Consider the following 19491-nt stretch of genomic DNA (forward strand, 5'->3'; position numbering starts at 1 on the left):
TATTTCACAATTTATGTAATAAATTAAATTAAACAGCAGTGATCCCAGCACTGAACCTTGCAGCACACTACTAGTAACCTGTTTCTGCCTCAATTCTGCCCCTCCTTATACCACCTTTTGGTGTCTATCCAGTAGCCACCCTCTTATTCCACTTAACCAGTGACATATCCATACCCATTTGTTCTAATTTGCCTAACAGAGATTTGATATTCTGTCAAATGCCTTTGCAAAATCCAGCATAGTCATTGTATAGCCATTTCCTTTATCCAACTCAGCTGTTAATCTATTATAAAAAATTAGTAAATTACTAAGGCATGGCCGACCCTTCACAAAGCCATGTTGACCCTCATACAGTATCCTATTGAATTCTTCAATTATTAAAGCACTATCAGTGTATTATTATAATAGCAACAGTTTCTTTATGGCAAAATGAATAAATAAATAATCCATTGCTCATTAGTAATGAAATGCACTTCCCCATAATGTTTTTCTAGTTCTAAGTAATAATCATAATGAAGTTCAATTATTGATGTGATTATTTTCAAGTCTAAACTTTATTGAGATGATATAAACAATAATTTATATAAATTGTGTTGTGAAAATTTAGTCAATTTCTTTTTGTTTTTCTTTTTTTTATATATACATATAAAGGTGATCTAACAAATGAAGAAGAGGTTTTGTCATGGTTAGTAAATCAAATGTCATCAGATGAAATTGAAGAAATCTCAGACAAATTACTTGATATCCTGATTTTAAAACATGATCATTTGGCAGTTTTGTTTTGTAAGTTTCCAATTTAATAACTCAGTATTATTGATATCACTTATTTGCTAATTTATCATGTGAACAAAGTAAGCGTAACATCTTTTAATGTAAAATTTAATATTATTCATATATAATTTATTTTGAAAAATTATTTAGATCTGAGCTATACTTTTTCACATAATTTTCACATTATTAAATAAAAAATATTTTTTTATTATATAAATATCACCATTCAGTTCAAATGAATGCAGATACCTATGTATGGGAAGCCTGCATTAATAATTATTCACACACTTTTTATTTCTCTCTTTAAACTTATTCACTGTAAATCATGATCAACTTCACAGATCCATTTCACTGATTCACCACTCTCTTAACAAAAGCTCTTGCTGATTGCATTTTTACACATTATACTAATCACTTCTCATTGTGTTGTGTATTAACAAATTTCCTTTGTATCAGTCTTATAAAATCCTTTAGTGACATACTGTATATTCCTATCATATCCCCTAATTTCTACCTGCCAAATAAATTTTATAATTACAAATTTTCAACTTATCCTCATAGAACCACAGATCAGTTACTTTTTGATCACTTTACTCTAAATCCTCTTTACTTGCACAAGAAATAATTTATACCCTAACTAGATATAAATTCGATAGAAGTAATTATATCACATCATAAATAACTATATCATAAGAGCATAATTTCTTGGCAAGTTTAATTTAAATTGTAAACAAGTGAAAACACTTTCTCTATATATCTCTGATCCAGAGTATTTTAATAATAAGGTAATATAGCTTAATACTTGTATACATGAAATACCCCAAAAAAAGGCGCTCTAAACAACCCAGAAAATTACAGAGGATTCATATTGCTTCCTACCACACTGAAAATCTGTAACAGGATGCTTCTAAATGAATTTAACCTTCGTAACACCTCTTCTACTCAAAAATCAAGCAGGTTTCTTGAAAAACAGAAGCAATATTGAATGCTTTCACTGCCTTGGAAGATTGCCAGAGGGTGCAAGAGGTAAAACTTTCTCTTAATCTTAAACTCATTGATTTCTCAAAAGCCTTCAATTCAATCACTAGACAAAAAATGTTCAAAATTCTCAGTAGTTATCGCATTCCTTTGAAAATAATCAAAGCAATAGCAGAAGTGTACAAGAATTATCATGCACAAGTAATAGTTAATGGAGAGATAACTGATGACTGTTTGGCACCATATATTTTTAAAGAACAGAATACAAGGAAATATTTGGTTCCATGTGCTAAGGCTTAGGTACTAGATGAAACACATGTTAGAGATTTAATGGAGAACGGCACTTAGAAAGAATTAAAAATGTTACTGAATTCTTCCAATATTTCATCTCAGTCGGTGAAACATTGTCAGGAAGTACAATAAGGGACTTGTAACACACACACACACACACACACACACACACACACACACACACAAAGGCAACACAAAACTAAGTGAAACACCTGAAGAGTCCTAACTAGGTGGGATGCCCTCTGTGGGCACCTGTTGGCAGCTTAGGATATAAACTGAGATCTTGATGTATTAGTGTTTTCCATATTTTGAGAAGATTAATGCAACCATATTTATTTAAATTAGTCTGATTTCTGAGAGCAATTGCACATTCCAAAATTAGGCTTGAAGAAAATTCTTCAAGACTAATTTACTACAAATTTACTACAATGGAGCACTGAAATCTTTTCCACTTGATTCTATGAGCCTTATCTAAGCATGATTTGCAAGTTCCAGTTGACCATAGTCATGACTGCGAATGTATATTTTTTGTGTTTTCTCATGCAGATATTGGCTGATCATCCTGTCTGTTCATAGTAGGACAACTTGCAGGATCAGGGCACTTTATATACTCCAGGCACAGAGAGAGAGAGAAGAGGGAGCTGATCTTTAATAGAACATATTAGGGTAGCAGGCTTTTTGTGGTGCTTGAAAGCCATACAGTGATTTCATTATTTTAAGACAGGCTATTTTTTCTGAAGTACCTCAGGCATAGGGGATGATAATAGCATTATTAAAAATCTTTCTGATGAGTAGGTCAAGGATTGGGGAAAGGATTGATTTTTTTTTTTTTTTTGATACTGTGAGAACTGTAGCTATTAGATAAGAAGGTGTGGTGTATATGATTAAGTTCTGTTGTAAGAGATGATTCATATGAACAAAGGCTATATGCTCTACTGCTTAGTGTTTTAATGATACCATATTGTTGGGGGGGGGGGGGGAACGAGTGATGAAAGAGTTTGTGAAAGTATCTGCCTGTGTGAGTGGACTTCCTGTATACTGAAAAGGTCAGGTTACCAGTGGTAACTTGTCTCACACCTGGCAATGAAATTCATCTCCCACCTGAAGACAATCACAAACATCCACCGGGATTTGGACCCATGATCTGGTAGTCGGAGAGCCAGTATGCTAGCCACTCATCAACCAGGCTGGCAATTTCAGGGAATATTGGTGAATAGTGAGATGATATCAAAGCTAACCAATATCTGTGTTATTTAACATTAAATTCTTAATAGAAATTTTAAAATGGATAGTTTTTGTAGGAAATGGTATGACCAGTGAGGGAGTAAGAGAGGAATTTTATCAATGGGTACAAAGTTTCTTTTCTGTCCCTTCCCTTCTCCATTAGTCATTCTGTTTTTCTCCACATACTGTTTTATGCCATGAACTGTAGTCGATAAGGTCAAAAAGAATATGGAAGATGAAAGGGGGGGGAGAGCACTGTTAATTTTCTGCTTTTAAGGCCTTATGCTCTCATACTTCCTACATGATAAATATAAATAAATAAAATAAGAGAGGATCAGAGATAAGAAAGCACATTTGATTTTGAACATCTTTGTTTTTGCAACAATACAGATACGGAGAAGGAACTCGCATTGAAACATCCATTTATATATGAATGTATAATGCAAATTAGATCATCAGAAGACATAAGTATTGGTTAAAAAAAAGGTAGATAAACTTACCTATTTACTTTAAAAAAAAGCCTTTCCTGACTTTTTTTTTGTGAAAAATTTTGAATCATAGCATGAAAATTAATTATTTGCTGGCAACAGTGAATTCAATACTTAACCTGGCCAAATCCACAAGACATTCCTGAGACATTGTAGACCTTAAATAATTCTTAATTAGCTTAAGTTTGCTAAATGGCCTCTCTCTCTCCAGAAGCTACCTTTGCTGGAATTGTTAATAGTATTCTTAAGAAAAACAAACATTTGGAAACAGGTCACCATGTCTGTACTCTGTTCACAAGTTACACAGATCTAAGGCTTTAACTGTACATTTACAAAATTTGCTTCATGTAATGAGGGTAAATGTTGCATTTCTTTTACAAAATCATCACCATTAAGGTCTACAGGATATTGCTCTGATAAAGATAAAGCTTTTCTATCTATATCACTTTCATACATGGTGAAATATTTCCATAAGAAATCAAATTTTCTGCCAACTGCTTAAAGCATTAAAGCAGACAGTTAATCCTGCTTTAACATTATCTACCAAAACGTAAAACACACCATCATCATCAAATTCTTGATGTATACCCTCCAGGGCATGATAGTACTACATGAAAAATTACATCATTACTAACTTCCTATCTACAATTTTCCTCCAAATCAGTCTGTTACCTGTCAAGACTCCAACATTATCAGATCTTATATTTCTGTCTTCTAAGGCACTTTTTACTGTATCAATCCATCTACATCTTGGTCTTCCTCTGAGTCTTTTTTCCTGCCAACCTGGCAGAGAACACTTGTTTAATCATTCTGTTTAAGTGACCATACCACCTGAGATTAGCTCTCCTACATTCCTCGATGCTGACAATGTCAAGTTCTTTCCTAATATCCTTGTTTTTAATATGTATTGCCATTGATGCCATCTGTTCATGCCCCTAATCTTTCTTAAGACTCTCATATCTGCTGTCTCTTGTCTTTGGTCAAGTGTTTTACTTCTGACCAAGCTCTCAGATCCATAACTTAAAATTGGCTTGAATACTATCTTGTATACAGCTAATTTAGTGTTTTGGTTAATTTCTCTCTTATTCCATATATATTTATTCAGTTGACTTCCTACCATATGAGCTTTGTTGATTCTGTTATCTATTTCCATATTTAATTTACCATCATCACTAAAAATCGTGCCTAAGTAACTGAAATGTTTCATTTGTTCAACAGGTTCTCCATTCACAATGCAGTTGATATTTTCTGCCTATTTTCATTGTCTTTGTCTTTTTAATGCCGACCTTCATACCATATCTATTACCACAGTTATTCAATTTAGTCAGGGAATCTTGCATACTTGTATCGGATTTATTTAGGAGTATAACATCATCTGCATAAAGCAAAGAGTGAGATTAACATCTCGAATTTTGATATCAGGTTTAATACCACCTTCCTTCATAATGTGATCCATATAGATAATGAATAACAGAGGGGATAATGTACATTCTTATCTTACACCAGATTTAACATTAATCCCTTCCTATACTTCCTTCAATTCTAACTGCTGTCTTATAACTCGAATAAAGATTAAGCACTGCTTGATATAATGCCCCATTGAGACCATATAATCATAGTGTTTCGAACAGCTTCTATCTTGGCACCCTGTCTATAGGCCTTTTCCAGATCTACAAAACTTAAATTTAAATACAGATCTTAATTATATTCCCGTGATTTCTCAACTATCTGTCATAAAGTTAAAATCTGATCCTGACAGCTTCTATTTGGCATGAATCAGCTTGTCCTTCCCCAAGCTTTTCTTCCACAATCCTTCTCAACCGTTTCTCAAGTATATGTGCATAAATCTTACCAGGAACACTCAGTAGGGGAAATACCTCTGTAATTTTCACATTCAGTTTTATTTTCCTTTTTATATATGGGTACTATGAGAGCTCTATTTCAATCATCAGGAATTTGTCCCTCTGTGCAGCCCTTTCAAACTATGCAGTGCAGCCACTGTAATACTTTTATACTTCCATACTTCAGCATTTCTGGTCAAATATCATCTATTCCTGCTGCCTATCCACAGCCTTTGATGGCTTTTTTCTACTTCAAGTATGGATATGTATTCCTGACTGCATGCCTAGTCAGTGTTTTTTACCACTCTCATCACCGCTTGTTTCATTTAGCAATTTTCGAAGTGATTACTCCATATATCAAAGATATCTTTTTCTCTTGTTTTCATCTCTAATTCCTTTTACAGCACTCTTTCCTCCATTTCTGAGCTTCTTCAACAACCTCCAGAATATTTTACCACCTTCTTGATATTTACTTTCTATGTTCTTACCATAGTCCTCCCATGACTTTTGTTTAGCTAGTTTTACACAGTGCTTAGTTTTCTTACATTTGTCTCTGTATTCTCTGAGCAAAAGCTGACTTGTTTGCCAGGAACTTTTGATATGCTTTCTTCTTTTCCTTCACTGCCTCTTTAACTTCCTGTGTCCACCATGGAGTTCTGATTTTTCTATCCTTACAGAAAACCTCACCACATGCCTCTCTGGCTGAATCAATCAGTGTTTTTTTCAGGGCTTGCCACTGAATCTCCAAGGTTTGGTTTTTATTCTCAAACTCTTTAATGTTTTCTTCAATCATGTTTGTGTATTTTAAGTCTACAGTTCACATCTGAGAGCTGCTCAACTTTTATTATTCGCTGAATCAATATCTCTGGCTGAATCAATCAGTGTTTTCTTCAGGGCTTGCCACTGAATCTCCAAGGATTGGTTTTTATTCTCAAACTCTTTAATGTTTTCTTCAATCATGTTTGGGTATTTTAAGTCTACAGTTCACATCTGAGAGCTGCTCAACTTTTATTATTCGCTTTAAAACTTTCTTATATGTTCTTCTTTTTAATATGAAATTCAGTTTTATCCTGCTCAAGACTAAATGGTGATCACTTCCAATTTCAAATCCTCTGTACACTCTGGTATCCTGCACTAGGTAGAAAACATCACTATCAAAAGTCAGTGAGACTTTTTTTATTTCTTGCCTCTTCTCTCCATGTGAATTTGTGCACATTTTTATGTTAGAACATTGTATTAGTAATAATCAGTCTATGTCCTGAGCAGAAATCCAGCAGGTATTTGCCATTATTATTAGCTTTGCTCTTTTCTCCAAATTTTCCCAAAATATTTTTTGTATTATTAATTATAGTGAAGAGCCAAAGGCTTCAATTTGGCGACATGAACTTATTTAAGTTAAGGGATATTATATCCCATATTGTTTCTTAGCCGAATAAGAAACTCAAAGAGTTTCATGCCAAATATAGAAACTATATAAAGGTCGGCAATTCCAAGCGTAAGCAAATACTTGGATAGTGCAGCACCTAACCCTTGAAGGTAGTGCAAGCTGAGGCAACTCATATAAAGGGTGGAGCAAGCTCTGATCACTATTCTTGATATTTACCCATAATGTGAACTTAACTCCTAGGAGCTGTATTTTGTTCAACATTATGGGTAGTGACCTTCTCTCATAATGTTGAACAAAATACAGCTCCTAGGAGTTAAGTTCACATTATGGGTAAATATCAAGAATAGTGATCGGAGCTCGCCCCACACTTTATATGAGTTGCCTCAGCTTGCACTACCTTCGAAGGTCAGGTGCTGCACTATCCAGGTATTTGCTTACGCTTGGAATCGCTAAACTTTATATAGTTTTTATATTCGTCATGAAACTCTTTGAGTTTCTTATTTGGCTAAGAAACAATATGGGATATAATATCCCTTAACTTAAATATTTTTTGTATGTCTGACAATCATTTCCTACTCTGCTATTTAGATCCCTAACAAGTACCAACTTTTCCTTTTTCATTATTTAAGTTGCTTTCTCTAAAGCCTCAAAAAATTCCTCTACTTTTACCTTAGTAGAACCTTCTGTGGGACCATAAGTACAAATAAGTCTCATTATCCACTTTCTCATTCTCATATTTGCCCACATCACTCTACTTGAGCCTGCCTGCCATTCAAGAAGATTAGCCTCGTATTTAGTGTTGAATATTATGGCTACTCCTTCTTTTCCTTGATTGTCATTGCCTGAATATAACATTTTGTATTTATTGCTCAGAATGATCTCACCAGTTTTTGCCTTTTCTGTTTCAGTCACCCCTATTATGTCAATCTGGTACTTATCCAATTCCTCAGCTTTTTTTTGCCATTCAGGCTTCTTATGTTGATAGCAGTAATCTTGAACTCTGGTGATGTTGAGTTGGGGTGGGTTTTAGGATGTGTAAAACACACATATAATAATAATTATTATTATTATTGTCAAGCTGGTAGTGCTTGACATGATGTTTAGGGCTTCCCTTGATGAGTATAAGGGCTCCTTGGAGTTGCTCATAATAATAATTATTATTATTATCACGGACTATGCCATAATAATAATAAAAAAAATTTATTATTATTGTTATCACAGGCTACTCCATAGACTCAGAGAGAGAGAGAGAGAGGCCCTAAACATCATGTCAAGCACTATCCAACATTTGTGCAGTATCTATCATACTTTGCTTTGAACTCATTCACAGTCATTGCCACCCACAAGACTCTGACAACCTATTCCACTCATTTACCACTCTGTAAGCAAAAAACCTAGTTCTAGTACTACGCTCTTACCAAGTTTCCATGGATGGCCCCTAGTTTTCCCACAAACACACCTTCTGAAAAATTTCCTCTGAATTAACCTGTAATAACCCCTCAGTAATTTGTATGTCTCAATCATATCATCGATTTTCCACCTATTAACCAGTTTCTGTAACCCATAACTCTTCAGCCTGTTCTCATATGGTTCATTCCATAGACCTGATACCATCTTGGTCATTTGCCTCTGGATGCTCATCACCGAGAAACCCTAGTGGCCAGATCTGTATTCGGTAGTCAAGATGGGTTCTTATTAAGGCTCAATAAAGAGGAACAATAACCTGCTTGTCTCTGCTCGTCAAAGTATTCTTCAGTAACCAAGTGATCTGTTGAGCTGCTTTAGCCACTTTTGCTATGTGCCCCCCTTAAACTTTAACTCCCTATCCAGTAACACTCCCAAGTCTCTAGCTTTGTCAGTTTCATAGAGTACAGTTCCACCAATGTAGTATATAGCTGGTAATCGTTTCATCCCAAAATGTATAACCTTCCAATTTGTCGCATTAAACTGAGATCCATTCTCCTTTGCCCAGTCTGCCAATCTATCTAAATCATCCTGCAAAATTTTGACATCATCTGTATTAATTATTGCTCTACCCAACTTTGCATCATCAGCAAATAACTAAACAGTTCTTTTCTCAGATCCTTTCCTATATCATTAATGAACAAATTAAGTAGTAGCAGTTTAAGAACAGAACCCTGCAGTACACCACTAGTCACAGACCTTCTTTTGGACTCTACTTCTGAATAAACAACTCTCTGATATCTCTCCATCAACCACTCTCCCATCCATCTCACCAACCCTATATCAATCCCCATGTCCTACAGTTTATAGATTAGAATTTCATGTGGTATCCTGCCAAGGGCCATTTCAAAGGCCATCAGTATCACTGTAAACCCAACCTTTATCAAACTCAGCTGTCATTGTATTATAAAACGTGAGAAAGTTAGAGGCATGATTTACCCTTTAGAAAACCATGCTGCCTCCCATACGGTATTCTATTCCATTTCCATCTATTGACTCCTGCATTTTTCTCTTGAACCAACTTCTCCAATATTTTGGCAACAACTCCTGATATGCTGATCAGTCGGTAATTTGCTACATCAGTCTTGGAGCCTCCTTTATGCAATAGAACGATTTTCCCCTCTTCCTTTTTCCACCCCTTGGGAGTAACAAAGAGCTGAGACTCAGATTAAACAATGTGGTCAAGGGCACTGATAATTCTCCACCACCTTCAAGTGAAACTCAAGCTGGTAGACTATCTAATCCCATGGCTGTATTCACATTAAAGTTCTGTAATATGCTATGGACCTCCATTTCGTTGACCTCGGTTCTCATATAAGTCTTTGATTCTCTCATTCCTGCAATATCACCACTTGGATGATATTCTCTTGCAACGTGTTCACTTAGTAATTCTACTATTTCAATTGATTGAGTTACCTCCCTACCATTGGCATTCCTTAACATCATTCTGCCATGAACGTTCTTTCCTTTAATTGCAGCATATCGAAAGAACTGTTTGAGATTCTCTTTAGCCTGCATTGCTAACTTCCTTTCATAATCTGCTTTTACCTTTCTTATCACACTAATTCCTCTTCTGACCTGTGCCTCGTACTGTTCATGGTCGTGCATGATACCTTTCTCCTTAAATTCCCTCCAGAATTGTTTATTTTTTTGCAGCTTCAGCTTGATGATGATATTCATCCGCTTAACTCCCACTTGATTTACTCTCCTGACTCTAGTTATGCAGTCTGCTATTACCTCCCTCAAACACTCCTTTACCACTTCCCATGCACTATCAACATCCCTCCCTTGCAGTTTTACATGCCACACCATTGATCCGAGCAATTTCCTAAGCTTGTCATACAGCCCTGTAATTCCACATACACCCCAATCTTAACTGAAAATTCACACAATTGGCTACCTCCCAGGTCAAATCTAGTATTTGCATAGGACCATATCATATGCAGATTGAGCACTTTCAAATCCCTAGTATATTCCATTACATGCTATTATAGGTAATTATTCCTTAGTAACTGCATAAAATCCATTTCCTTCCTGTATCTTCTCCTCCTTCCAACGTATATTCCTTTAGTTGAAATCACCCCCCCCATAATAAATACCTGGCCTCCACTCATTGAGTCTATTTGCTGATGCATACTATCTTTATCATCTATTCCATCCCCCCAGTCTATTGCAGTATCCAAATGTATACCCCTCTATGTGGGGCACCTGTTTGTGGTGTAGGGGGGACCTCCCAGTGATGGTACTGGCTCTTTTCATTCTTCCTCTTTTTCTTCACTTTTCTTCCCATATTATTTGCTCCACTTCTCCTGAGAATTTTTACTATTCTTTTTTCCAGACCACTGTCACTGGGATCCAATGCACTGTTGCTGCTGTGTTTGCCATTCAGTGCGACCCGTGGACATCCGGAAAGGGGGATCCTGGTAGTCTTGCAGGTACTACTTTGGCCTCTGTCTTTTGAAAGATGGGCTGTCCTGGATGTCCTAGCCAGGATCAGTTGGCTAGTGGGCTTGTCTGAAAGGATCAGTGGTGTTGCAGTAAGCCTCTCACCCCATGGTCTAGAGTCGGGATTGTAAGCTTGCTGTAGTGCCAGTATAGTGTCCGGAGCAGCCCTGGCATTCCACTCCGGAGTGCAGTCATTGCTCGCTGGTCAGTGGGCATCCATGTGTGGCTCCATGGTGGGTGGGGAGCTCTTGAGCTGAACCATAAACTCCTTGAGCATGAATTCTTCATCCTCAAATGTTTCAGGGGGGCCCGACCAAAGTCCCAACTAAGTACTGATACTGTAGATACAGCATATTGTAATAGAAGTAAGAAAGAAAATATACATGATACTAGTATAAATGTACCAGCGTTTTTGATCATTCTTGCATCAGGCGAAAAGCCAATAGGGAAAATGTACCCACTAAACCATTCTTTATTCAAAAGGGTTTAGTGGCAGTACCTCCCAACACTGTTAAGAAATTGCATTCTGGTGATATCCTGGTGGAAACATTGTATCAGCAACATTCTGAGAGTAACGACAATGGGTGGAATACCTATCATAGTAACACCTCATAAAACACCCAATTCCTGTAGAGGAGTGATATCAGAATGGGATGGGGAGATATGTTCAGAATTTAAAGATTGGGGAAGTGATGGGTGTGAGGTGCATTCTGATATGTAGGGATGGTTGCCTGGTTTCAGCCAGGAACATTGTCCTTACTTTTGATACACCTAAGCCTCCAACATCTGTAAAAGCAGGATATCTCAGCTGTCCTGTTAGAATGTACATCCCTAATCCCCTAAGATGCTTTAAATGTCAGAAATATGGGCATGCCCAAACTGCCTGTCATGGTTCTGCTAACTGTGTGTGATGTGGTAGTAAAGAGCATGATAAAAATCTTGTTGTGCAAAAAAAGCTGAATGTGTCAACTGTCAAGAAATCATCCAGCCGACTCTCATGCATGTCAGAAGTGGAAAGATGAAAAAGAAATACAAAAAATGAAATCAGAGCAAAAGAAAACTAGCCACCATTGGACCTGCTCTGAGAATCCTCTTATGCTGAGAAGATAACAATTAAGAAAGTGCCAACAGCAATTCAAACTCGTATGTCTGTTCCACCATCTAATAATTTCATTGTACTTAAACTTTATGATCGTGAGTGCTTCTCTGTTGAGCGCATCAATCACATGACTTATGGCCTTACTCCAGAGACAACCCCAAAAATGGTCCCATTTGATGAGAACCCACATGTTAAAAAAATTATGTCAAAGATATCACTTAAAGATAAACCACCAGACATTCTCACAGAAAAAATGGATACTTCAGTATACACTGAAAGTAAATTAAACTTACCAACTGACCCTAACATATCAGATGTATTGAATACTTTACCAGAGGAAGACATGGACACTGGTCGTCCGTACTTCCCAAAAAAAAAAAATTGATAAATATAAATCTGACAAAGGTAAGCCCTCAACCTCCTGAAAACCAGACAAGTCAATAAAGCCAAAACAATAGGAAAGTTTTTACAATGGAACTGTTGTGGATTTCGCCACAACCAGAATATCGATGATATTAAGATTTTGTTGGAGAAACACAAACCTGTATGTTTCTATCTACAGAAAACATATGTAAGACCCAATGAGTACCCTACCCTACCTTTAGAAATTTAACTGTTGCATGCAAGGACAGAACTGGAGGTGGTCCTGTTCATGGAGGAATAGCTATCCTAGTGGGCAGCCATATTCCATTCCATCATGTCCAACTTAATACTGTTCTGGAAGCAGTAGCAATTTGCCTCTCTTTTGGGATTTCTTATTACAGTATGTTCAATTTATTTACCACTGAGTGCTATACCTTATCTTGCAACTGTCTGAACCTATACTTTTGATGGGTGACTTTAATGGTCACAGTACTCTGTGGGGTAGCGCCAACACTAATAGACGAGGTCGAACCATTGAAAGAATCCTTGATAATAATGACCTCTCCCTTTTGAATAATAGACTCAATACTTTCTTCCATTTGCCTACCTGCTCATATTCTGCAATTGATCTTAAAATCTGCTTCCCTTCCATTCTTCCACTACTCACATGGGGTGTTGAAGAGAACATATATGGAAGTGATCACTTTCCTGTTCTTTGCACAACATCTTCACAGGAACCAAATTCACCCATGTGGATACCCATATGGAAAATAGATCAGGCTGACCGGAACACTTTTTCTCATCTTGCAAAATTTAATGCTGATACCATCAGTTGAACACCTATCAATGAAACTGTAAAGTATATAACAGAGTGCATTGTCTAGGCAGCAACAGCCTCCATCCCGCAAACATCATCTCAGTTTCCATTCTATCCAAAGCCTTGGTGACACCAGAATGCCAGACAGCCAAAAAAGATCAACACAGAGCATGGGATATATTTCGTAGATACCCCACCACATCAAACTTAATAGCTTTTAAATGTGCTTTGGCCAAAGCATGTTATGTGAGATGTCAGAGTCAGAAACAATCACGGATCCAATTTACTACATCATTTAATCAAATGACCAGTCCAAAAATTGTATGGGATGAGATTCGGAAAAATGAAAGGTAGATATAGAACACACATTTGTCTACCTTAGACCATAATGGAAATGTTCTTGCTGATCCCAAAGCTATTGCAGACACTTTGGGAGAAAATTTTTCCAGAATCTCAGCAACAGCTTCATATCCTCCTGAATTTTTAATACTGAAAGAGCAGCAAGAGAAACAAAGGCTGAATTTTTCTATGTCTTGAGCCATACAATCAGCCATTTGTTAAGGAGGAACTAAAAAGAGCTCTTCTATAGTCTCACCCTAGTCCTGTAGGGCATGATGACATCCATTATGAAATGATAAAACATCTACCATCATCTTCTATGGATCTCTTTCTTTTAATATATTACAGAATACTTGCAGAGTAAGAGTTTCCAGATTCTTGGCATAAGTCAGTTGTCATTACTATCCCAAAACTAGGAAAGGATCCAACACAAGCAAATAATTACCGACCTATTGCTCTGACCAGCTGTCTTTGTAAGATACTAGAGAAAATGGTTAATGCCAGACTTCTCTGGTATTTAGAAAGCAATAATCTTCTCTAATATACATAATGTGGGTTCCATAGACATCATTCAATTTTAGACCATTTGGTTCGTTTAGAAACTTGTATAAAGATGCATTTATGAAGCAAGAACACCTTGTTTCAGTTTTCCTTTGACATATAAAAAGCTTATGACAGCCTGGAGATATGGCATATTAAAAGACCTCTATAACCTGTTTCTCAAAGGACACCTTCTTGTATTTATTACAAACTTTCTGTTCAGGGGGAACTTTCCAAGTCAGAGTGGGAAGTATGCTATCTCAACCATGTCATCAAGAACAGGGTGTTCCCCAAGGCTCTGTCTTAAGTGTGACACTTTTTTGCTATTAAAGTTAACTCAATCATCAAACAGCTTTCTCCCACTGTAGACAATGCTCTATATGTTGATGACTTCACAATTTACTGTCACTCTCATAACATGAGGGTAATTGAAAGACAACTTCAGCAAGCAATTGATCATGTTTCTCTGTGGGCTCTTAGTAATGGGTTTAGGTTTTCAACAGGAAAAAAGTGTCTGCATACACTTCTGTTGAAAATGCACTCATCACTGAGATTCTGAATTAAGAATGGGATGAACTGTTTTTCGAGTAACTACAGAAGCCAAGTTCTTGGGACTCATCTTTGACAGAAAACTTACATTTCTAGCACACATTCAAATAACAGAAAAGTGCAAGAGAGCATTGAACCTCCTTCACACCCTATCCTCTACTGAGTGGATTGCTGATTGATCTTCATTGTGCACTTATACATTCAAAGCTGGATTATGGGTCTCAAGTTTATGGTTCTGCAAGATAGAGTAACCTGCGATGATTGAATTCCATCAATCATCAGGGTATATGGATAGCTACTGGTGCCTTTTGCACATCACTCACTCAGTCTTTATGTTGTAGCAAATGAACCAGCTCTATCACTAAAATGGAATCAGCTGTCTCTTAATTATGCCATAAAGGTAAAGTCTCTCCCAGCAGATCATCCTACTTATCATCCTATGGACTAGTCTTTTTTCTCTGCATTGGGAAGATCAATATTACACACTTGAGACTGCCATACATCCTTTTGGTATGCGTGTTAAAGAGACTGTGTGCAAGCTGTTGATTTGAGTGTTGACAATGCTCTAAAAAAGTTGCTTACACTAAATATAACAGCATCCCTCTATGGCAGGTTTTCACTCATCCTGCGACCTCTCACGTTGTTGGCTAGCAAAGTTTCATACTCATCTGTCTGCCTGCAATTGTTTAATGCACACAGAGCAGCCCACTCTGATTTCTTGCCCATCTATATTGATGGTTCAAGAATTGATACCACTGTGTACATTATTATCTCCAACCAGATCTCACCTGATTGCAGCAATTATACAGCAGAGTTACATGCCATTCAGTTTGCACTTGTGCATATAAAAGAAAACCGCTACCAAAAGTGTATAATTTATACAGACTCATTGAACTCTTTACAGGCGATCTCCTCTCCTATGTATAATCCACATCCAGTGCTTCATGAGGTGTTACACCTGTTGTACATAATGAAAATCCTCAATTTTGATGTTCAATTGCACTCGATTCCCAGCCACATTGAAATTAAGGTAAATGAAGCTGCAGATGCAGTTGCTAAATCAGCTCATACTTTCTCCACGTACTGTTTGACAGTACCATATACAGATGGTTTATAAGATCAAACCTAATTGCTCAATAGCAGTCATCATGGTAGGAAGCATTGACAAACAAATTATATCACATTAAGCCTGAAATTAAGCATTGACATTCTAGTCAACATATAAAGTGAAGGGAGGAAGTTTTTCTTGCTAGGCTTCATATTGGTCACAGTCCTCTTACACACTCTTATTTACTGAGGGCTGATGACCCTCCCATGTGTGAAAAATACAATACACGTCTCACTATTTGTCATATTCTGGTGGAGTGTCAGCACTTTACATGAGAGACGAAGAATTTTTACCTATCTAGCCAAGCCATATACACTCAGGAAGATTGCATGATGTTTTTCATTTTTTACAAAGAATTAATTTGTACAAACACCTTTGACTAATTTTGTTTATATGTAGATACTGCATTGCTTAACTTTTATGCATGTACTGCTGTAATAACATTTGTTGTAATTTTATCTATATGTAGATACTGCATTCCTTGGCTTGGTTTCATACATGCATTTTGTTTATTAACTTGTATTGTTGACTATTTATGCACTGCTGTAACTTTTGATCTTGTATGTTGCTGCCCTCTGCAATAATTCTGTTTAACTGTAGATGCTGCATTGCGTAACTTAATTTTTGTACATGCATATTGTTTTCAATTTTCTTTAACTGTTTATATTTGGCTGTAATAACCTTTACTATGGCACAGTATGACCTTTGTTGTTTTTGTGTCAAATAAACTGCTAAATCAAACCAATCCAACTGTATATTTTGTTCTGCTGGCCTCAATCTCACTCCAGGTAGCCTCAAATGTACTATTTTCACTGGCCTGCAGTTGAACCTCTACTCTCTCTCTTTGGTTGTAGTTCATCGGCCATCATCAGTAACACTCCTCTCCCCATTCTTTTCTCTCTGCCCTCCCCAAACACACTATACCCCCTTCATATTCTATCCCACTGACTATATAATCTTCTGTTAGCCATGTCTCACTAATGCCAATAACCTTTGGCCAGGATGAGCCTGCCAAAAATTCCTCCTGCTCATTCCAAATGTTCCTGGCATTAGATGGAGAGGAGTGAGTTTTACTAAACTCACTCCTCTCCATCACACCACTCTTCCTGCATAACCTACGTATTGAGTGATTCGCTATTTTAGCACTTCTTTTCAGCTCTACTCTGGCATACTGTGACAACAGACTCACTGTCTTAACTCTTACTCTGCTCTTTTGCTACTTCCATTAATTCTTTCATCTCCTCTCCCATACTTTTCTCCCTTTAAATCATTCATTCCAGCTGCTACGATAATTTCTTTCGCCCTACCCTTTTGTGGTCTAATAGCTTCACTATCATCATTAATTTTCTCACCAGGAAAGCACGATTTTGTTCAATCTCTCATTGATTACAACTTTTATGATTGAATCACTGTACAACACTCGTTTCTTGATTTTTCTTTCTTTCTCTCTTAGTCAAGTCCTCATTTTTCTTATCTCGCATTTCTTTCTTTTTGTTATCAGATGATCCACTCCCCAAACATTTTTGCATTTGCTCTAGCTCAGGCTTTGCCCTATGTACCAATTCGCACACAAGAGCTATCTCCCTCATTGCAGCCAACTCTTCACATCTTTATATCAGTTATACTATTCTTTCATTCTACACTTTTACTCTTTCTCTAATCTACATTCTTAATTATAATAATAAATATTATTATTATTATAGGCTTAAGCTTTACAATTACTGAGAGGAATAGCATGTTCTTTCAGTGTATCAGTTATCAACTAAGCAATTTCTTTCTTTTCTTTGTCGCTGCAATCTGCAAACTTAAGAAATCTTTCTTGAATCTCAAGCTGCGTTACTGTTAAAATCACCTGTATCAAAAGAAATGTTGCTAGTTCTATATCCGAAGAGTCTGGTGTGGAATCTACTATTACTGCAGATTGCTTCTCAAGCAAAATGTGTTGTTTCACAAGATAGATTCAAGTAGCCTGCAATAAATTCATTTTGTGAGTGAGGGGACAGATAATGAACTTGAACCCATTCACTCCTTTTCTGTGACACCTCTATACTTGGAACATGTTCCTGAAGGATGTGGTCCCAACTGGAGAACAGTTCGGTGAGTCCTAAAAAGTTTCCATTGTTTGAATCACGATTTATTTATTGGGTGAAGCATTATATTCTAGAACACGTTCTCCGAAGAAGAGTACAACATTAATGATACACTTCAAAAGGTTTTACCATTTTACAGCTTCAGTTTTGATTGATGCTTCTAAGATGATGTCAATTACTGTTCCAGACAGCAAGCACATTTCTCATTAGGTAACTTCTGTGACTGTTGCCTCTTTCATGTTTTGGGATCCCATAGGAAAGTTTCCACCACTTCCCACTAGAATTCCAGTCTTCAGCTGATACTAGTGCAGACTTACATGCAGAAGTGCTAGTCTTGATTGTCTTGTGCCAAAATAATCGACGTGGAAAGCAATGGGAAGGGGGGGGGTGCTGAAGGATTTGAGTTTTTTGTAATTTCAGAAGGCTGGGAAGAAACTTTTTTTGAACAGACTTCAATTTTTTTGATTTGAGATTTGGTGAGATTGAGATCTAAAGGTCTGTAGGTATAGTATTCTCTAAAAATGTTGTCCATTTTTCTGTTTTATTCACTGGTATTAAAAATAAGAGTAGCACTCACTGTATCAGCTTTAGTGATGACTATACTGCTATTTTTGCATAGTTTCTTGAGGGTGCTGAGTTGACAAGATGATATATTTCTTTTTGGAGGCAAAGATTGAGAAGAATGTTGGCAACATCATGCCTAATGTTGTTAGCTATTTCCAGTGCTAAATTATGGATACTGCATTTCATGTTGAACATTAGGTCTAGTGCTGGTATTTGCTTTGGAGCAATGGCAAAATTATGGCTGAGACTAAGGGCACTAATGGCATCATTGCTAATGTTGACAACATATTAACTAGAGTATGAAGAGATTGAACTAGAGGCATGGATTTAGAATCCAGAAGACTGTTGTACTTTTTAATGTGTTTATTCTTTATTTTTAAGAATACTTCCTAAGCAGAGGGTTCTGAAATATCAAAGAGAATGGTACAGAGTTCATTATTCAGAATAACTCAGAGTTCCAAATGCAGTCAGCTGACGGATGCATTGGTAGCGCTGAGAATGGTAGCAGCAATCTGTTCCAGTAGTAGAGCAAAACCTGTAGATAGGGAGAGAGTCTTTTTTAGATTTGAAACTTGACTTTAAATTTCACACAGGTTTATAATATTTCTGTATCCCAACATCTTTTGAGAAATGCCTGCTTAATTCTCTAGACAAGGAGTTTTCAACCTTTTCCAGTGGCGTACCACTATATTTATTTCAAGATATTAGATGTACCAGTAAAGCAGTGGCTCACATACCACCAATGGTATGCGTACCATAGGTTGAGAATCCCTGCTCTAGACAATCGAAGTTTCAACCTACCATAATGCTTTGCCTTACATGCTATATCTTCACCATGAATAATCATAATCCATGTTTGGCTTAAGTGCTGGGAGAAACTCATGTTAGAAATTTAATGGAGTGAAACAGCACTGAGAAAGGATTAAAAATATGCAATTCTTCTCTCATTTCGTTTCAGTCACTGAACTATCTACAGGAACTACAATAAGAGACTTGTAACACACACACACACACACACACACACACACACACACACACACACACACAAAGACAACATAATAATTGAAACAAGTGGATGGAAGATTAGTCCTAACTAGGTGGCAAACCCTCTGTGGGCACCTGTTGGTGGACTA

General features: G+C 36.7%; 1 protein-coding gene across 2 annotated transcripts in view; it reads left to right on the plus strand.

Moving 5' to 3' along the window:
* The window catches only part of LOC150094342 (uncharacterized), a 484937-nt gene that overhangs the window by 124425 nt on the left and 341021 nt on the right, over positions 1–19491 (plus strand). For both annotated transcript variants that reach the window (XM_090412362.1, XM_090412363.1), the window contains exon 9: positions 652–783. In XM_090412362.1, the coding sequence (XP_090268488.1) occupies positions 652–783 (132 nt within the window). The remainder of the gene's footprint in view (positions 1–651; positions 784–19491) is intronic.

The sequence above is a fragment of the Typopeltis vanoorti genome, chromosome 22, assembly GCF_054136105.1.
Source record: "Typopeltis vanoorti isolate ZY-2024b chromosome 22, IOZ_Tvanoo_1.0, whole genome shotgun sequence".
Classification (NCBI taxonomy): domain Eukaryota; kingdom Metazoa; phylum Arthropoda; class Arachnida; order Uropygi; family Thelyphonidae; genus Typopeltis; species Typopeltis vanoorti.